Genomic DNA, 22,464 nt, shown 5'->3' on the forward strand with positions numbered 1-22,464 from the left:
GAAAATGCTGTAATAAGGCAGTTTGTTCAGGACCATTCCCCTTAACTGTCTTGGTGACCTTAGAGAAGAGGCCAGTTATCATAGAATCTCAGGGTTGGAAGGGACCTCAGGAGGTCATCTAGTCCAACCCCCTGCTCAAAGCAGGACCAATCCCCAATTTTTGCCCCACATTCCTAAATGGCCCCCTCAAGGATTGAACTCACAACCCTGGGTTTAGCAGGCCAATGTTCAAACCACTAACAGTCATCATCAGGCAACCTTACATGAAAACATGTAGGGCTCTATCTTTTATCTGACCGCACACTATTAACCAGCATTTGTAAGCCTTGGCTCATTAGGGCTGTGAACAATACTAATTAGCAGTACTACTCATCATACATGGAATGACTGTATTTAGAATTGATTATTTATCAGATGTGTACTTATCTTGCACTATTCCACACAATCAGTGATGTTTCTCAGTGGTTAATATGAAAAAATCCACACAAACAAATGTAATTAGTTGCCGGTGTTGCGAATAAAGGAAGAGATTAAGTACACTCTTCTTAACCATTCAGTTATGCTCCATCAGCTGGCTAATCACTTCTCCAGTCAAGTGCATAGCTTGCTTTGTGGTTCCTTCCTAGATACATATCTCTTGTCAGTTTTTGGCATGGGATTTCTTTTTCATAGAGTCCATGAAGAATGTGATTCCTGGGTTACAGGCAGCTCTGCTGCCATGCAATATGTCTCTAGGGGCTCTTGCAACTGTCACCGTGTCTGTGACTTAACCTATATAAAAACACAGGAATCGTTGATTTGGAAGAATTTCTCACCTGCTGATTTGTAGGATGGCCATCTGTCTGATGCATCCCTGGTGTAAAAGTTAGTTATATGTGAGTAGTGCCAGAATGTCAGATACATTTCTAGCTCCAGAGCTACACTCCTTAATACACCTGTTCTTAGTGTTCCTCCAGCATCTGCTGCTACTTATGCTGCCTCTTTCTGCTCTTACAAGGCAGTATGTTCTACTGGAGTGAGCATAGGACCTGAATCCATGAGTTCTAGTCCCAGCATTGCTGCTAACTTGCTGTGTAACTTTGGTCCAGGCACTTGAGACTTAAAAATCGGAGTCTAAGTCACTTTGGAAAATGAGGTTTGGAACCCTAAGTCAGTAGGGCATTGCAAGGCTGAGTGGAACAACACCTAAGTCTTTATGGGTGCCTCAAGTTTTGGGTGCCCAATTGGAGACACATTACAGGTGCCTGATTTTTAGAAAGTACTGACCACCTGCTTTCTGAAAATCAGGCATCTCAAGTTGGGCACCCAGAACTTGAGGTACCCCAAATCATAAGTCACTTAAAACCCCCCTCGCCCCCCCCAAAACCTTAAAAATCATTGAAACCCTTTGAAGAAATCTTCAGTAGCTCTGGGGTATGCTTACTTGCACAGTGAGACAGCAGCTACCATCTCGTATCCAATGACATCGATTATGTCAGTGTTACTCCACACATATCCAGGGCCTTCAGCATAACCAGATTCAAAAGGAGGAGGAGGTGGTAACTGCATTGCCCTAAGTGGCACCTTCTCCAGATACTCCTTTTATCTGCAGGGAATACGGTGACTTGACAGTTACCCGAAGGATCAGGCTAATGTTGGATTACATATACATATTACATATACCTTTCATACTGAACCAGAGCATGTGCATAGATACCTTTTCATTTAGGAACTCCTCTGCCAACTACTTGGGGCATTTTCTAAGCAATAAACCAGAAATATTTAATAAACTTAATGATGACTGACACACCCACCCACCATGCTTATTCACTAGTCTGAGTGTTTCTGAGTTTGTTTTGGGAGTGTAACTGTAAATGGGGGGGGGACAACAGAAATAATTATTCATGCACTGAAGTCCTGTGTAGCTAGCTTAGTTCAATGTCTTCCATATCTCCTGCATAAGGATAAGTGCTTGATCTTCTGAAATGTTCTGGAAGATAATGGAAACAGTATAGGGACCATAGGTAGTATTTCCTACCTTTTCCTTGTTCCATTCCACCCTTTGTAACTCCATCCCCCACATCACACATGCCTGCTTTGTCTGAAGACCTGTTCAGTAGCTCTTGCACAGTGGGATCCAGCATGCTGCCCTTTGCTTCTATGCTGGAATGGCAAACTGGATTAACTGAGTTCAGTTTCCTGTGGATATGTAGAACCCCCTGCAACTACTGGGGCAATGTCACCAAACAATTTTTCCTTCCAAAATATTTGTTCTAGTTTCTCTGATATGTGGATAATTTACTATCTTTTAAACATCACAATGTATCTTTTCAGCATGGTATATGGGGATTTATTTTAGTGACAAGGTGAATTAGGGATCCAAGTTCTCACTCATTCTGCTGTAAATCTTCTCAGTGTTGGCAGGACCTAGGTGTTTGGCAAAATGTGTAATGATCTCTTTGTGGCACAGCCTTTCTGTATATTTATGACAGTTCTTGCAGACTTTCCTGAGGAGCTGTGATCATCATGTGTGTACATTTGACTTCTGAGTTGTGGAAAGACTGGTGTCAAAGGTATAAATAACAGGAGAAGAAAGGATTGGGTAGCATGCAAGACTTTAGAACAAATTTGAAGGAATAATTTGAAGACATGGAGGTAAACAGAAAAGGGGATAAAATGCAACATGTATTTATCAAAGGTAGATCTTCCTAGACTAACCTATTTTGATAACTGACTTGTCTTAAAAAAAAAAAAAAAAAAGAGAGAGAGAGAGAGAGAGAGAGAAAAAAAGAAAAAGAAAAGAAAAAAAGGGAAATTTAGTAGATTAAATCTATCTGGACTTCAGTGAAGGATTTGACATGGTACCATATGGGAAATTATTAGTTAGTATAAGAATTGAAAGGTGGGTAAGGAAGTGACTGAAGGGGAGATGTCAGTGGGTGGTGCTGAAAGGAGAACTTTCACCCAGGAGTGAGTTCACTAGTGGAGTTCCTAAAAGATCTTTCCTGGGACCAATCTTATTTAATATTTTCATTAATGACCTTGGGACAAAAAGTAGGAGTGTGCTAATGAAATCTGCTGATGACCAACTTGGGAGGTATCAGTACAGAGGAGTATCAGAATCTTTTACAGGAAGACTTGGATGAATGGAGTAGTAAGTGCCCAGTACAGAGTGCCAGGGCCATGCGTGTAGGGACTAAAAAGTACTTCTGCTATCAGCTGGGGTTCATCAGTTGGAAATGACAGAGGAGGAGAGAGACCTGGATATAGGGTGGATCACAGGATGAATGAGCCACTAACATGATGTGGCTGTGAAAAAAAGACTGGATCAGGCAACGTACATGGGTTCCAAAACCCAGTGAATTGAGAGAGACTGGGGACAGGTGTGTGTACCTGGTAGTGTGGGACTCTTCTGAGGGCCTGAAACACTATTTGGCTCTATTAGGAGTCCTAGGACTGTATTAGGCAAAGTACTTACAGTGGAGATAGGGAAGTATTAATGCATTGTACAAGGCAATGACAAGACTTAATCTGGAATACTGTGCACCGTTCTGGTCACCCATGTTCAAGAAAGATGATTCAAACTGGAATAGATGCAGAGAAGAGCTACTAGGATGATTAGGGGTACGGAGGACCTATCTTATGAGAAGAAACTAAAAACTTGGCTTGCTTAGCCTAGCGAAAAACTAGGTTGACATGGGATATGATTGTTCTCCATAAATACATTGAGATGTAAATCCCAGGGAGGTAAAAAAGCTATTTAAGATAAAGGACAACGTTGGCACAAGAACAAATGGATGGATATACACTAGCCATCAACAAATCCAGGCTGGAAACTAGAAGATTTCTAACAGTCAGAGGAGTGAGGTTCTGAAACAGCTTCCCCATAGGATTAGTGGAGGCAAACAACCTAACTTGTTTTAAGATGGAGTTTGATAAATGTATGTACGGGATTATATGCTGGAGTTGCCTGCTATGGACACAATGACCCAGGAGCTCCCTTCCAATTCTGTGGTTCTGTTTTAGCTGTTTTCATCCCTGGAGATTGAGCCAGATATTGTGATATGGAGCCTAGTGATTTTGATCAAATAAAAGAATTAAAGAGTAAAGGAACTTAATAATTGCTTGGGCTGAGATCTGCAAGACTGACTAGGGAATTTTGTGTGTTCGTGCATGCACGTGTCCTTCCTTTGACGTTACTGGTTGTGGTAAGATGGTACCTTTTTTGCTTTTATAAAGATGAGACTGGAGTAGGCACTCACTCTTTATAGTGTGGGTCCATCTTGAGTGGAGCTTCTGGGAGGAACAAACCACCTCTCATGCTATATTTTATTCTCTCACAGGATCAAAAGTCCTCTTAGGAAGGACTTTTAGGAAGCTTAAAGAAGCTTCTCAGAGCTCAACTGGTTTTTCCCTCTGGGGATCTGAGAACTGGCTAACATGGGCATTCTGCACAAGACAAACAAATGATGAAGTAATGAAATATAGTAAGGATTCAAGTGAAAGCCATTATATAGCTCATCGATGTACCTAAATATTATCTAGTGTAAAGAAACCAGTACTCCTCCTGCAATGTTTTATACACACACACACACACACACACACACACACACACACATATATATATATATATATATATATATATATATATATATATATATATAGGTGAAACTGGGAGGCACTTTAAATTATTGGTTTCAGAGTAGCAGCGGTGTTAGTCTGTATCCGCAAAAAGAACAGGAGTACTTGTGGCACCTTAGAGACTAACAAATTTATTAGAGCATAAGCTTTCATGGGCTACTAACCACTTCAACGGATGCACTGAATGGAACATATAATAAGAAGATATATATATATATATATACACACATACAGATAAGTTGGAAGTTGCCATACAAACTGTGAGAGGCGAATTAGTTAAGATGAGCTATTATCAGCAGGAGAAAAAAATTTTGTAGTGATAATCAAGATGACCCATTTAGACAGTTGACAAGAAGGTGTGAGGATACTTAACTTAGGGAAATAGATTCAATATGTGCAATGACCCAGCCACTCCCAGTCTCTATTCAAACCCAAGTTAATGGTATCTAGTTTGCATATTAATTCAAGCTCAGCAGTTTCTCGTTGGAATCTGTTTTTGAAGCTTTTCTGTTGCAAAATTGCCACCCTTAAATCTTTTACTGAGTGGCCAGAGAGGCTGAAGTGTTCTCCTAACGGTTTTTGAATGTTATGATTCCTGATGTCAGATGTGTATCCGTTTATTCTTTTGCATAGAGACTGTCCGGTTTGGCCAATGTACGTGGCAGAGGGGCATTGCTGGCACATGATGGCATATATCACATTGGTGGATGTGCAGGTGAATGAGCCCCTGATGGCGTGGCTAATGTGATTAGTCCTATGACGGTGTCACTTGAATAAATATATGGACAGAGTTGCCATCGGGCTTTGTTGCAAGGATAGGTTCCTGGGTTAGTGTTTTTGTTGTGTGGTGTGTGGTTGCTGGAGAGTATTTGCTTCAGGTTTGGGGGGCTGTCTGTAAGCGAGGACTGGTCTGTCTCCCAAGATCTATGAGAGTGAGGGATCATTTTTCAGGATAGGTTGTAAATCTTTGATGATGCACTGGAGAGGTTTTAGTTGGGGGCTAAAGGTGACCGCTAGTGGCATTCTGTTATTTTCTTTGTTGGGGCTGTCCTAGTAGGTGACTTCTGGGTACTCTTCTGGCTCTGTCAATCTGTTTCTTCACTTCAGCAGGTGGGTACTGTAGTTGTAAGAATGCTTGATAGAGATCTTGTAGGTGTTTGTCTCTGTCTGAGGGGTTGGAGCAAAGGTGGTTGTATCGTAGAGCTTGGCTGTAGGCAATGGATCGTGTGGTGTGGTCTGGGTGAAAGCTGGAGGCATGTAGGTAAGTATAGCGGTCAGTAGGTTTCCGGTATAGGATGGTGTTTATGTGACCATCGCTTATTACCACAACCTTTTGCACCTATGCCTAATGCAAGAGGCCTAGCTTAGACATCAGAGGGAAGTAGACTATCCCAGTAGCTGGGCATATGCACACATATGGACATAATGAATTTGGTGGCAATATTCCAGAACAGGGATAGTGAAATCACTTGCCTCTTCAAATTTTCTTTCTGGCAGTAAAAGGAAGGGTTTCTGCTGCCTGCTATATCAACTTTCAAAAATAATATGCATACTTGATCATATAATAGTATTGCAGTTTTTGGCCCTGAGAACCAAAATACTGCATGCAAATAGCCATACAAATGAATTCTCCACCCTCTTGTGTTTCTTTAGTAAAGGTGTCTGGCGAAACAGCCAAAACCAATTTAGAAAGAAATGGTTGGCTCAGTACAGAAGCTTGCTCCATATACTTCAGCTCACAGCTTCTAAATATGTGATGAGAACAAGGCTCATAAATATTGTATGATCATGTTTAATGCATTTTAATCTTGCAAAATATAAACAATATTGTATACATTTTGACTTGCAGCTTAGGTTTACATTTGATTTTTAAGACTGGAACAAGGAAATAGGAACATTTCTACTGTATTTCAGCAATACTGACAGAGATGGGAATGTGTTGCACTACTATTAAGATTAAAGATAAATGAAATTGAATGGAGAAAGGCAGGGGAAAGCATGTTGTATTGGTGGATTCTGGGCAGATCATAAAGTGTAAAATATACCTAGGGGACAAAAATGCCCTCTTTATTAGAATGCTGTTCATAGAATCATAGGAATGCAGGGCTGGAGGGGACATCAAGAGGTCATCCCAGTGCTATGAAGCCCTTTGTAATCATTCTGTCAGGAAATTGTGTGCCTAAAAGTATTGCTACTCTGGAATGGAATGTTGGACCATCATTGAGTGGACACCATTTTGGAAAAGAGTTCTTTAAGGTTAAGTAAGCAAATGAATGCATTTCAGCAAAAAAAAATTGAGTTGACACACACCATATGTCTTCTCTTAAGAATCTACTTTACTCATGATGTATGTTTGTTTTACGTTCTATAGGACAGTTTTCCAGCTCGGTTTGGAGGAATTCATTTTGTCAATCAACCATGGTATATCCATGCCCTCTACACAGTTATACGGCCCTTTTTAAAAGAGAAGACGCGGAAAAGGGTATTCTGTTTGTTTTTTATATTGTTAAACAATTATAGTCTGCAGATGTATCCTAGTGTATTGTAAATAGACATGCTCAAAATCTCTAATTGGTATTTGTGTAATGTATTTCAATATAGCTTTTAAAGATTTCTGTTATGAAGGGCTTCTCTCCTGCCTCCAAAAAAAAAAAGATTTAAAAAACGACTTCAGGGTTTTTTTTTTTAAATACGTAGTGCCATATTCTTCCCTGATGCAACTGCATTGACATCAGTGGAGTTACTCCAAAGATACGACTGCCGCCAAATGCACATACTGTATAAAATGTTCAGTATAAATGCCTATGGAAAGGGATTTGTGTATGTGCATACCACAGTAACTTCTGAGATGTCGTTTTAATTTGCCTCATGTACATCATTTGTAATTAAATCAGAGTTAGATTGTCTGGTTTCACCCATATAGCTGTCCTGGTCTGTGGGGAGCTTGCTTCTGATGTTGAGCTACGGAGTGGGGGCGGGGTGTGTGAAGGCCAGAAGAGGGTTGAGGGACAAATAGGGGTGTGCAGTCAGTGGGGTTCTTTTTTCCTGTGTGGAAGTAGGCTCTCTTGGGGTATCATTACACAATTACGACCATATCCTGAAAAATCTTTTCCAACCCTCCTCTTCTGGACTTCAAACAACCCCCCAACCAACTGGGCTCATCAGAAGCAAGCTCCCTACGGATAACAGAATGCCAACTGAGTGTAGTACTTTGCACTTGTCCTTCTTGAAGCGGAATCAGACCCTGCCATAACAGATGCAAAACCTACAGACGTATTTCCACTGCTATGATGACCAATACCCCCCACAACACACCTTTCAAGATCCATGGGTCCTACACGTGCCTATCACATGTGGTGTACCTCATCCAGTGCATCAAATGTCCCAACAACAATTATGTGAGTGAAATCAGACAATCACTATGCTCTGAAATGAACTCACATAGGATGTTTTTGTCTTATCGTTTTTCTATCACACATGGACAAACACCTTTCAGAAAGCGATAATTTCACATCTGACCTATCAGTCCTTGTCCTCAAACGGAATCTGCACAACACCTTCAAAATATGAACCTGGGACCTGAAATTCTTAGAAAGTCAGAGCTGTAGAACTGGAAAGGACCTTGATAGGTCATCGAGTTCAATTCCCTGGACTTAAGTAAGATTAAGTAGTATTCTAGATCATCCCTGACAGGAGTTTGTCTAACCTGTTGTTAAAAACCTCCAGTGACGGAAATTCCACAACCTGCCCAGGTAACCTGTTCCAGCACTTAACTACCCTTACGGTTAGGAAGTTTTTCCTAACGTCTAACCTAAGTCTCTTGCTGCAACTTGAGTCCATTACTTCTTGTCGTGTCCTTGGTGGTTAAGTAGAACAGTTTATCACCCTCCTCTTTATAACAACCTTTTACTCACTTGAAGATGGTTATCATATCGCGCCCCCTGCCCCAGTCTTCTCTTTTCCAGACTGAACAAACCAATTTTTTTTCAATCTTTCCTTGTAAGTCATGTTTTCTAGACCCTTTAATCATTTTTGTTGCTTTCCTCTGGACTTTCTCCAATTTGTCCACATTTGTTCTGAATCCAGAACTGGAAACAATACTCCACCTGATTCCTGATCAGTACTGAATAGACTGGAAGAATTACTTGTTTCTTGCTTACAACACCCCTGCTAATACATCCCAGAATGTTGGTCACTTTTTTTCAACAGTATTACATTTTTGACTTATCTTTATTTTGTTATCCACTATAACCCCACTGATCCTTTTCTGCAGTACTCCTTCCTGAGCAGTCAATTCCCATCTTGTATTTGTGTAACTGATTATTCCTTCCTGAGTATAGTACTTTGCACTTGTCCTTCTTGAATTTCATCCTGTTTAATTCAGACCCTTTCTCCAGTTTGTCAAGATCACTTTGAATTCTAATCCTGTCCTCCAAAGCCCTTGAAATCTTCCCAGCTTTGTATCATCCACAGACTTTATAAGTGTACTCTCTCTGCCATTATCCAGGTCACTTATGAAGATATTAAATAGAACCAGATCCAGGACCTCCAGGGATCTCTCTGTGGGACCCCACTCAACATGCCTTTCCAGTTTGACTGTGAGCCATTGATAACTGCTCTCTTAGTAACACTTTTCCAACCAGTTTTGCACCCACCTATAGTAGGTTCATCTAGGCTATACTTTCCCTAGTTTGTTTGAGAAGTTCATGTGAGACAATATCAGAAGCCTTACTAAAGTTGAGGACATCAGATCTACTGATCCCCCCCGCCCCCCATCCACAAGCCTTATTACTCTGTCAGAGAAGAAAACTGGGTTGGTTGACATGACTTGTTTTTTGACAAATCCATATAGACTGTTACCTAAAAGATAATAAGGTGTAAGTTTCAAGATAATCGCTAATAGCTCTGAGATCTCTTCAGCCAGTGCTATTCTACGATGTATTTACTCAGGCTCTGCTGACCTCAAGACACCTAACTTGTCTAAGTAATTCATAACAATGTGTTTAGACTCAGATCCTACCCCATTTATACTGATGTTCACTGTTAGTCATCAGATAACTGTTAATCTTGTTGGTGAAAACTAAAACAAAAAGGCACTCAACACTTCAGCCATTGATGTATTACCTATTATTTTCTTTCCCTCCTCATTAAGTAACGGGCCTACCTCTGTCCTTGGTCTTCCTCTTACTTCTAATGTATTTGTAAAATGTTTTCTTATTACTCTTTTTGTCTCTAGGTAGTTTAATCTCATTTTGTGTCTTGAGCTTTCTAATTTTCTCCCTACATGTTTGTGTTGGCTTTTTTTTATATATTCACTCTTCATAAATTGACCTATTTTCTAGTTTTTGTATGACTTTTTGAGTTGCAGGTCATCTAACATCTCCTGGTTAAGGCAATGTGGTCTCTTACCATACTTCCTATCTTTCCTGTGCATTAGGGTAGTTTGTTCCTGTGCCTTTAATAGTGTATCTTTAAAAAAAAAACAGAAAACTCTCTTGAATAACTGTTTCCCTTGACTTGCTTCCCATGGGACCTTACCTACTAATTCTTGGAGTTTTTTCCCTCCTACAATTCCTTAGAAACATGAACACTTCATTTCATGATAACTTTCGCCCAAGCTGCTTTCCACCCTCAAATTCTCAACCAGTTCCTCCCTATTTTTCAGAATCAAAGGTAGAACAGCCCTCTCCCCAGTCACTTTTTCCACCTTCTTCAATAAAAGTTGTTCCCAGTGTGTTCTGAGAACTTGTGAATAATTTTGTGCCTCCGCAGTATTATTTTCCTAACACATGCCTGGGTAGTTGAAGTCCCCCATCACCACCAAGTCCTGTGGTTTGGATGTGTGGGGGTTTTTGTTTTTTAAAAACCTTCATCAACATCTTCCCGGTTAGGTGGTCTACACTGGTTCTCCGCCAGTGGTCCATGGTCCCCAGCAGGTTTCTGGGGGTAGGCCTAGTTAGGAGGTCTATGGCACTGGCTCTCAACCTAGGGGTCTGTGGCCGCCAGCAGGTTTCAAGGGTTGGCCAAAATAAACTGGACTTCAGCCCCGGACGGGGGCACTTGGGCTCGGCTTCAGCCGCAGGCGCAGGGCTCGGGAAGGGAGCACTACCTCCACCCCCTGACTCACCTCAGCAAGCCACCCAGCCTGTCTGGTTTGGGAGTGCAAAACCAAAAATTGCAGAGTCAGTGCAGAAGAGAGCTCTTCCCCTGTCATTGGAAGGGATTGCCTCACAGTCATTGACAACACAAGGAGGCAGCAGCTCTCCAAGGAGACACATCACTGCTCTGCCCTGCTACATCAGCACTTGTAATTGTGACACACACACGCCCCCCCATCCCCCAGATGCATCACCTCTGGTTGGGGAGCTGCAGGTTTGAGTCTTTAATTTAGGGGGTACCTGGGTAAAGACGGGTTGAGAACCACTGTCCTAAACCACTTTTGTTTCTGATAGAACTCAGAGAATGTTTGAAGGCTAGTTGGTAAAAGTCAAGATTAATTTCTTATGGAATTACAACACTTAAAGAAAAAATATGTATTGGATTGTGTCTTCTCATTTTTTGTATGCTTGTCTTCTTAGGCACTTGATCTTGCAAACTCTTTAAGTGGAACTGTTCATATGCTTAAAGGGATTCACCTGTGTATTTGCAGGCTCATAGACACAAAATGATAGCTCAAGGCAGGGATTCTGTCTGCCTCTGTTGGTACATCACCTAGCCCAATGGGGCCCCAGTATAAATATTTATTTCCAGTTATAATCATTATATTATTTTGGGCTGTGTTGATTTGTGTCACTTCTTTGGCTTTATCCTCATATGTACAGATATTTCTGCATGGTAATAATCTCAACAGTCTGCATCAGCTAATTCATCCTGAGATCCTACCTTCTGAGTTTGGAGGGATGCTGCCACCCTATGACATGGGCACATGGGCAAGAACTCTGCTAGACCATGAGTATGATGATGACAGTGAATACAGTGTGGATTCCTACAGCACTCCTGCAAAAGAACTAGAAAAAGATCTCTCTCCCAAATCCATGAAGAGGTTTGTTAAATCTGCTTCTGGTGGTATTAACACTTCCCAAATTCCTTATAATAGTTGTTCTTGATGCCACAGATAATTTCCCCCAAACAATTTATAACCTGGGAAATCATTTGAAAGAAGTCTGCTACACTGATTTTCATAATAATCATAATCGGTGTAATTTCTACAGTAGGTGTACATGGCACTTTATAGGTAAGAAATGAAGGTCCCTCACCAAGTTGCTTACAATAGGTTAGACTACATAAGGACCAAGTAGTGGGGAGAAAAAGAGAGAACAGAAAGTGCCAAATCTCTTGGTATGCTGCGATTTCTTTGTGTATATAGTGTAATTTGTTATCTTACAGTTATATAGCACGAGGACAGGACCAACTGGAACAAGTCAGTTTTTTAGGAAAAAGCTGAAGGAGACCAAGATGGCTTGGCACATTAGAGGAGTGATAGTATGGAAAAGAAGTGCAAGACTGCAAATGGAATGATAGGAAGGCCGAGTTGTCAGAGTGCAGGGCATAGGTGGGTAGGAGTCGCAAGAAATGAGAGCAGAAATATAGGCAGGAAAGAACAATGTAGAGCCTTGAAAGTGAGGATGAGGGGGCAAAATCTGCTTTCAGCAACTGGTTCAGATTCAGACTTGAAGATCTAATTCAAAGAGTTTGAGTTTGGTGCAGAACGAGAGAGGAAACCAGGGGAGGAATTCTAACAGAGGGAAGTGTTTTCAGAGTTGTGGACAAGGAAGATAATTTTGACTGCAGAACATTGTGTGCATTGGAAATGGGAGGGATGAGAGCTGTAGAAATAGAGAAAAGGGGAGACGTTAGTTTATTATTATTTGTATATTGGGAGAAGCGATAATTCTCCCTCACTTTATAAGTTTTATGGGAGTAGAGAAGAATGAACCTGAGAGACAGAGACAATGATGGAGTTATTAAAAGAGATGGAACAAATAGGATGGTATAGGGCTTGGGTGGGTGAAGATGAGAAATTTGGTTTAGCTTGCACATGATTAATGAGGAGTTATGAGACATGGATAGTTATGCAATCTTGGACAGAGGGTGAGAGCAGAGGTGGAGATGTAGATCTGCAGGACTCATCGTTGTAAAGATGGTATCTGATGCCGTGACAGCAAATGATCTCACCTAAGGGGGTGAGTATAACAGGAGAAAGTCAGAGGGCCAAGGGCAGAGCCCCGGGGGCAAATCTCTAGTGTAGACTAGAGAAGCACAGCAATGAATTGACTGACTTCCTCATTCTGTTTTTCTAATGTAGAATATGCATCTATTTTCTTCCCATTTTATTCATGGCTTGAAAAACCCTTCACTTTTAGCCTCAAATGAATCTTCACATTCAATGAACGGTATTCTTTCCATCTGGGTAAGTGTTGTAGACACATGAGAACAGGAGAGGGTATTCAACAACAACAAACACTTTTTATTTCTGTGTGCATGTAACTTAACTGAATGTGTTGCATCTGAAATGCATGCCTTCAGATTTCTGCATAGTGCATCTGCAGTGTACACTGGAATTCTCCTTCCCAGCTGTTGAATACAGAAAGCCCTAAGTGCAACTTCTGCAGAAGAGAGGAGCAGTCAGGATGCTGGACAGAAAGCCCTGGGGCTTTGGTGTATTAAATATAAAGTTGAGGTTGAGATAGAAAATGACAGAAGTAAGTAATTAAATTCAGAATTAAGGCTGATGCCCTCTCCTTGACTGACTTGTTTTGCCTCAGTATCACACTGGTATGGTATCCAACAGCACACATGCCTGATTTGTTTTGCCTTGGTATGCAGCAGCACACACTGTTGTCTGACATCTCTAGTAACAAGAGAGCAAACGAAGAGTGGAGTGACAGCCGTATCTGAGTTTCCTGGCTTTTATATGTATCTCAAAGCCAACTATTTTCTTGTTTAACTCCTTTTGCTATTTCAGTAACTATTGCCCTCACAAACTAAAATCCTGCCAAGAATGTCATTACTCTGTCATTCAGCTTGCTCCTATACACCTTGTTTAAATCCATAATGTATCCTTCAGAAATGCCTGGGAGCTCATTCAAGTTCTCGGGGATTAGGTGAACCAAACTTGAGCAGAAGGATGATCTGTTGGTAAAGAAACCTGAGTTCTAGTCTCTACTAAACTTCCTGTGCCAAATTCTCATTTGTACTAAGGCTCCTTTGCAACTCAGCTTTGCGCTTCAATTCACCATCACTAAAAGGGGGGTTAACAATACCACCCTATTTCACAGGGGGGCTAGAAGATTTTTTTGAAATATTTAAAATACCTTCCATCTAAGGAAGAATGATTACAGAAATGGAAAAGTGCTGCTGTTGTTACCTTGATGTGTCACTGAAGTACCACAGCATGGAAAGAGAGAGAGGTGCTTCAAAGAAGCAATAAACATTGAGAGATGAGTACAGCAAAAGCAGCCACAGATTTTTAAAGCTAACTTCATTGATCTGGATATTAAGGGGAGATGTTACATTTTACTGGAACGTGTCTTCCCCTTTGAAGGCTTATTCAGGGTTTTTGTGGGTTTTGGGTGGGGCGCTCTCTCCATGCCCATATGTGGCTTGACTGAAGTCAGTACATATATGCCCTCAGTGTCCTCATCCTCTCTCTCATTTATAATTATTTGGTGACAGTCGTGGTGCCTTTCTCTGCCACCTCAGGGCCCAGCAAATTTCAATGGCCAGCGTGAAAGGGATGCTGGTGATGGATCCTTGGCCCCACCCAGTCCATTCCCACCTTGCTCACTTGCTTACAGTGGGAAATATGGGGTATACAGCTGGTTGCAGGGAGTGGGATGGAGGGAATGTACACCCTTGCAAGGCCACTAGAGTCAGGGCACCATTAAACCCTTAAACAGCATAGCAAGAAACTAGTGAAGGGTGACTGTCATCTCTGTATTCTCTTCCAGATTGTAAGCATGTCAGCTCTGTGTCATACTTGATTGTTTACTAACTTCATGAGCAAAAAGGTTCACTGAAATTCAGTATGGTTCCTTAGAAATGACAATCGCAATGCCTTCTGTGTCAGAGGGTTTTTTTTAAATTGCCTGTTGAGGAAGAGTGAAATATAACAGAGAAATTAGTCTTGCACTCGAGCACACCAACTTATTAACACTACTGAAGGGTTCTCCTCCTGAACCTGGGGACAAGTGCCTAGTTCCAGCATGTACTTGGGAACAAGTGCATTATTTTATTATTACTATTATTAGGTAAGAAATAAATATTCATGTAAGAATAGAAAGATAAACAAAGGGGTCTCCAGAAGATATTGTAGTCAAACATTTTTATATTTTCCCGTTATTTGTGAGCTATTTGGCTACACCACTTTTCTCTTTCTTGTTCCTACCTCGTATATGAGTGCATGCATATACACTCAGACACATATAGGGTTATGTGTCTGCCGCCAAAATATTTCCTCCTTCCATCCCACAATGTGAAGGGTCTCTCCCAAAAGTACAGGAAGTTGTGACCGAGGACAGGCAATATTTCAATGCCATGCCATTGATAGGTTTAAGGGATGAAGGTAGAAACAGGGGCTTTATACAATTGGAAAAGAAAGATTTCTGTTTTTTCATTGGGAAGAATTATTATTTATTTACATGTATTGCAGTAACAGCCAAAGACTTGAACAGGATCAGGACTCCATTGTGATAGGAGCTATATAAAACAGACAGAATTCCTGCCCTGAAAAGCTCACATGATTATTATTATTTATTGACTGTACTTGATGAGAAAGATGGACCAAATTCTCTCCTGGTGTAAATGCATAACTCCGTTGACTTCCTTGGAGCAGTGCCCGTTTACACTGGTACAGCATTTGGCCCAGTATGTTTTATTTTTTACCATGTAAGAAGTGCAGGATTCGTAGTGTTCTTAGCTTCTCGTTAGGTGCCTGAGTTCTGTAAATGGTATAATAGGGAACTAGACGGCTGACGCTTCACAACCTTTACTGGCTTTTGAAATGAAGTATTTTGGTTTTGGAATGAACATGTAAGGCCGGAAGCCAGACCTTTTCTGGAAGTGATGCTGTCCAGTCTCAAAATCCCAGCAGGGTGAAGCCTAGTTAGTACATGGATGGAAGGTTTCAATCCAGGGAGCTGCAGAAAGTAGTGTTAGAAAGTGCCATCTACCAAGCTGCCCCCTTAATCAAGGCTGCAGCAGGGTATTATAACACCAGCTTTGCACTTTTATATTCCGTTCCATCTGAGGATCTCAAAGAGCTTCACAATTATCAGTGACTTTAGCCTTACAATCCTTCCCTGGTTAGCCCTGTAAAGCTGATAATGGAGGTTGAGGGATGTGTTCTCTGCTCTGGGAGTCCTACTGGCCATGGCAGGATTCAATGGGACTGGCTTAGTGGAATGCCCTGCCGGGTGCACTTTTCCCTTCTGAACAGTAGTAGAAACTTGTGCCTCTAACTAAAATGTGCTACCAACTGCAGTGTTCCATTAGCCAGCTGGACTGCAGGAAGCACCCCTTTACCAGCAGGCTCTCGCTCTTTGGTGGAGTAGGTCGGTACATGAGCTGGCAGAGTAGACAGCTTGCACTATATTGTGTGCTAGGGAGAGATCCTGCCTTGTTGCTCTGTTCTCTACTCCTACATCAGCAAACCAGCACTGGCCCTTCCCTGCATTTGTTTCATGAGGGTATTTCTGATCACTTGCTGTGATAAGATAGTTATGCCGCCTGTACCATTATTTCTGAGCCCTTTGAAAGAACTGGTGTACTTTTGTTTGTCTCGATCAAGAAAAGTCAAAACATGTTTTCCTTTTACAGATCTCAGTCAGTCGTAGATCCTGGGGTGCCAAAACGCCTGGATAAAAACGAAGAGGAAAACATGCAGCCTCTGCTTTCACTGGACTGACCGTTTCTGAGCATTGAACGTGAATTGGGGTGGAAGGTACTGCTTTTCAGCAGCAAGCAAACCATTGGGAAGGCATGTACCAGCTGGAATTCTATTTATTCATGTTAATGTAGCATAATGTAATCAGGCAGCAGGTTATGCTAGTCTGCCTAAAACATGGGTGCCCTGGGTTGAAAAAAAAAAAAGAATTTATTCTGTAAGTGCCAACTTGTTTGTAAATATTATGTAATCTTCCACTTTGAATTTGTAAGTTATGGTAGGCGAGTAATATGGAAAAGTGATTATTAAAATTTGTCTGTGAAAAGCACTGTAAAAAGGGAACACACACACATGGTTAATTAAGTTTTTTGTCCTTTCTGTAGGAAGCCATCTTGCAGCTATCATATTGACTGTTTTTTTTTCTTTTCCCTGTCATGCTCATGCAGCATTCAAAGATAAGGAGGAATATAAGAACTTGGAGATAGGTAAAACCACACTGGTTACTACACTATGTACAGGAATTAATTTCACCAGTAACCTTGTGGTTTTGGATGGTGACTTGGGATAAGTCATGCATTATAGGGAAAAAGAGGTAACAGATGAGCAGGGAACAAATGCCTCTCCTGCCCTGTTGTTTGGCTGTATGGATTTGTGAGTTTTTGTTCTGTTTAGTTTACAAGAGAAGTTTGGGGGTTTGGAAGCTGCTTGGCTCATTTGCCTAATTTGGGGCTTTCAGTGTGTGCCATATTGGAGTCACTTCTGTTGCATATTGTGTTCACTTCAAGAATTTTTCCAGAACATTCTCCTCTCTTGGAGTGAAAAAATATTCATCCCAATGCAGTGTAATAACTAGTATTTTGAACTGCAGCTGCAGGCTCAGGGTTAATTATGAAACCCTGTGCACTCGGTGACTGAATACATATATATTTTTACCAATCTCTAACAAACATATAAAGTGGCATTGTTAGACAAGAATATTTAATCAAGGGTTTATAAAAATCATACCTATTCAATGTACTTAGAGATATTATAGATTGTATATTGAGACTGTGATCATTAACATAGTAGAATCTTATGTACAGCATCCCACTTCAAGCACGGATTAATATGAATGAGGCATAGTCAAGCTACTCAACATAGACATTAAAGACATTTTTGTTTCGGTTGTGGTGTAATTGTATATATGAAACATGTGCCATATTACAGAAATACTCTTACCTCATAAGAGCAACCAGTTTCACTATGGACTGAACCAAGTCATCTGAAATCTGGGGGCTATAGGTTCATGTCTGTTGTGTTGATATGCATCAAGATAAGAATGTGCCCATGAAATTAAAACTGCACTCAGACAAGGATGGGAAGACACAGGAAAGCCAAGACAATACTGCTGAATAGTAGGGGTACTGTCGGAACATATCAGAATCAGTTAAGGTATTCTTACTTGGTCCCTAACAGCTGGGAAGAACCTTGGGATCCCCTAGAAACACCAATATTGAGGTGTCTGTGATTCAAGGAAGATCTTCCACTACAGCAACAATGACTTTTCTATTTAAAATGCAAAGATATTATTCACAGGTCACATATCATTTCCAGTAGTGGCTTTAGAGCAAAGAATTAATATAGAATTTTAAGTAAGAAATCCCACAAGAGAACTGTATCTTTCAGCACTAAAGCTATAAAGATACATGAATGTTGGTATTGTCAGAAGTTCGTCCTGCCCTTTCCAAAATGGCATCCTCTCTTTTTACCCAGAAACCACCATAAGTCACCTGACTAGTACAAGCAAAACAGAGATACAGCTTTAGTACTTACTTATTGATTGATTAGTAAGATTGCTGAGAGGTATATGTCTGCACTTAATGCCTCAACATGTGATTATATTCCGGGAATCTCTTTGAACAATCATTGCATTTCTACACACAAACTATACCCTGAAAATATAGTTATGAAATGAACAATATACAGGGCCTGAATTTCAAAAATGTTGAGCCCTGACAGTTCCAACAGAAGTCTGTGGGACCTGTAGGTGCTCACACCTTTGAAATCCACCATCTCCCAGATTTTATAGAAACCTCTTTTTCAATGGTAGAAACAAGTGTATTTATTACTGTTGTTACCCTTTTAACAGACTACGGAACCAAGTTATGAATTCTGTGCTATTACACTATCACAACCAGAGTAACACCATGCTATATATCCAACTTACACCCCGAAGGCTCATAAAGATGCCATATTTGGATGTATGCTGCACATACTGGGCACTCAGGGATAGCAAAATCGTATGTTCACATAAATCCTGATCTTGAAATCCCTACTCAGGCAAAATTCTCACAATGAAGTTTTTTCCTGCATATGGGTTTCAAAGTTTTGCCCAGAGTTAATGTTCCTTGTCTCATCATAACTAAAGATAGGGATGGTCCAAATCTTGGTTGAAGCTTTGTGGAGACAAGGCCAGATCCTGGTGTAAATCAGCATAACTCTATTGATTTTAATCTACACCAGTTGAAGTGCAGGCTCACTAGATTCTGTTAAATGTAGGAATGAGATCATTTGCCTCTTAAATCTTTATGAAGCTTCATGGTAGAAAAATATGTAACTTTATGAAACTTCTTATACCAACTGGCTAATTGTTTTTTGTTTTTAATTCTTTACAGGATGCACTTAACTGCAATTTATGTAATGTGTTCTGATGCCTAATCTAGTCCTTACTTTAATGAGCATTTATAGATTCTTTCCAAAAAGTAAAACTAGGATACAGTATAGTGCTTACATACTGGAGAACTCATCCTTTTACCAAGAACCAAGCTAACTTTTCCATGAAAGAGTCTCATTACTGAAGAATTGAGCTTCAGTGCATTTTGTTTGGTGTCTATGTCTAGCAGAAGCAATTTCATGTTACAGCAGCAATTCCTGACACTGGATAAGAATCTGAAAGTGAATAAGAAAAAAAACAATTGTTGCACAAAGCTTTTCACTTAACTTGTAGGCATCTACAGAGAAGGAGTTTCTAGCTTCTGCTTCATGTAGAAAATATTCTTTAGCAAAAGGAAAGCCAATTTTGTCTAAAAATAGGGTTAATTTGTAAATAGTTTTCAGTCCATTTTTCAGTCTAAATTTCAGCTACCTTCATGATTATGGAAGATGGATGTTTCGTTTTTGTACTGTACCATTAATGCTTTAGTTGTATAACTTCAAACATAGGTTGGAATCTTGTGTTCCTGCTTTTGTTTGTTTGGACAGTATTAACCCAAGTTCTGTGCTATTTTGCTTAAATGTCAGGAAAAAAAGAAATCTTTCATGGAAAAGGAATTAGATAGCAGTATTAAATGCAGCTGGTCAGGTGGTTAAGTGAAGAAGGCATATGGTTTAAAAATGATAGTTACAGGTCTTAAGCAGGCTCTAATAATTCCCTTTAAACTACGTCTCTGAGTGTAAAACTGATGCTTGTAAAATACTGAGAATTCATGGAACCTTTTGTGCTCAAAAGACCTAAGCCAGTACCCAAGGAACTCAATGGGGATCTTTTTGTTCACTGAGCATTGGATCAGGTCACAGTAACCTCTTATAAATACCAAAATTTACATGGTTTCTCGGATCCAAAAGTGATTACACGTAACATGGTTTTTATCTCAGTTACGTCCCAGAAGGAGTGTAAGTTCCTTGTACAATATAAAAAAGAATTGTTTTAGAATCCAGTGAGTATATTATGTCTCTTCACAGAAATAAACCATTGTTTTAGTTTAATCAAGTCTACATGCTGAAGGAAATATATATTTTTGTGGTGTACATTTACAAGCATTGTTTTACCTCAGTGCTTTACATGGAGAAATGTCCTCTGTGCTGTTTAATCGCAAGCTCAACAAATTCTAAGTGTAGCACTAGACAAAATTATACCTTTCCTTTTTTGTTAGTCTTCTTACTTAGGCCTATACTATAATGGTGACTAAAAAGGTTTCCAAACCTTCTGAGAACCATCATGCAAAAGGATTGGGAACACTTCACAAAAAGAAAGACCATCTGACTGCATGTCCTCTTCTGCTCTGTTGGTTTTGGCATCACCTCAGCATTTCAGGAAAGGGTAGGTTTGGGGAAGCAGGAGAAGAAATGCCCTCAAATCAGGCATCAGAGATGGATGTGATTTTCCTTTTAAAAACAGAAAAACCCTTCAGTTGCTTTTGGGGGATGATTTGTTGGGATATCACCAGTGCTGGGTAGATGGCCGTAAGGTAGATGTCTATGTGAAGGATAAGGGAAAGCAACGCATGGGGTTGGCCTTGAGAAGTTACTTCATTTCAGGGCTTCTAGTCTGATATCATAGGAGTGGAATGGCATCTTATTATGATATAAAAGTATTCACGTCATCCTGCTTATCGTATTGTGCTGGCAGCTTAGCCTGCATTTTTGTGGTACTGAGAATAGTGCGTTTCATCCATAGATCTCAAAGAGCATTACAAAGGCAAGTAGATCATTATACCCTTTTTTTTTTCAGATAGGGAGGCAATGGGAAAGAGAGTTAGACGTGTGCGGTTCATAAGAGAAGGCATATATATGGTACTGGTATATGGTAGGAATGATATTTTTAGGGTGTTTAGCTCACTTACATTAATATCTCAGTAATTTAAACTGTCCCTATTTTCTTTTGTTTGAGAAAATTATCAGATGATTAAATCTCAAATTTCCTTAGAAATTCCCTAAACATTCTAGCTTGAAAGCCTTCGAACCCAGAAATGACCTGCATTCCAAAATTCCTTGGTGAATTAGGGGCACAAATAGATATATACTTGCTGCTGCAGAAATGAAGAAGAAAATGTTTCCCACAAACTGTTGTGGCCCTAACCCTTGATTGCCTTGAGAACGTGTAACAGGCCCGTACCTGGGATTTAAATTTAGCGTACATATTAACGTTGAGATGTCTTTCAGCCAGGTTTTCATATCTTAATTCTCTGAGAACATGTCCATATCAGTTTCTGAGATCCTGACCAATTTTTCCACATAGGGGTTTAAAACCACAAAACGATATTGGTCCCTGGTTGGATGATTATCATATAGCCCAGCATCCAGTTTTGTCATTTTTATCTTTTCCATGGTATGGCAGTTGTTGATGTATGGTCGAATCACAGCTCACAAACTCTCATTACTTTTTCTTTCATGCCTCAGTGCTACTTGTTCCTTGTGAATAAATTGGTTAAATTTATACCAAATGATGTTTGGGAGGATAATAATGGAATAAAGGTTCTACACCGACATTCAGAATAATTTTATGTTGTGGTGGCTGTCCACTCTTTTGAATGATTTGCCACCTGAGTTGTTAATGCTGACTTTGAATGGGACGGAACAATTACAAACAAGCAAGGAAATTTCGAAAAGTGAGCTCATGGAGCGGCAGGGAGGGATTTGACTTTAGTTTTTAATAATACAGCACAACAAACTGGTTTAAAATGAGGCCAAAGTATTTTGCCTATGAGAGTCCTTCCACCAAGCCAACTACTTGCTTGACCCAATGACTGGGAGGGCATATAACTACTGTATTGGTTTGGTGCCAAAACAGATCAAAAAAGCACATGAATCAGAAAGATTCAGTGCCATTCATTCACAAAAAGACTTCTCCAAAAAGTTGTGACAAACAATGTGCTGTTAACTCAGAAGTAGATGATAGCATTTGAACAGAAAACAAATGACAGGTTAATAAGGTGTCTATTTTGGTTTGGAAATGCTGTTACATTTCCAAAGAGAAGTTGTTGCACCATGAACAACGCTCGGTATTGCCCAAATGCAAGGTCCCTTGGTTAATAATAAAAAAAAAATAAAGAGAAAAAGCAGGAGAAAAGGTAATACAAAAAGATAAAATAAATATATTCAAATTAAAATAGCAGCAGTCCCAAACTTACAGCAAGATGGATGTCAAAATGCTGTAAAGAAACATTTTGTCTGAAGGATTATCGCTTCCAGTAAATAGAATA

At 40.1% G+C, this 22,464-nt stretch overlaps 1 protein-coding gene across 1 annotated transcript in view; it reads left to right on the forward strand.

The window, feature by feature from the left end:
* Nucleotides 1-17,669, forward strand: part of CLVS2 (clavesin 2) — a 62,083-nt gene extending 44,414 nt beyond the window's left edge. The window contains exons 3-5 of the mRNA XM_007066196.3: nt 6,992-7,102; nt 11,442-11,662; nt 16,438-17,669. Of these exons, the coding sequence (XP_007066258.1) occupies nt 6,992-7,102; nt 11,442-11,662; nt 16,438-16,525 (420 nt within the window). The 3' untranslated portion in view covers nt 16,526-17,669. The remainder of the gene's footprint in view (nt 1-6,991; nt 7,103-11,441; nt 11,663-16,437) is intronic.
* The last annotated feature ends 4,795 nt before the right edge of the window (nt 17,670-22,464 follow it).

The sequence above is a fragment of the Chelonia mydas genome, chromosome 3, assembly GCF_015237465.2.
Source record: "Chelonia mydas isolate rCheMyd1 chromosome 3, rCheMyd1.pri.v2, whole genome shotgun sequence".
NCBI classification, from domain to species: Eukaryota; Metazoa; Chordata; order Testudines; family Cheloniidae; genus Chelonia; species Chelonia mydas.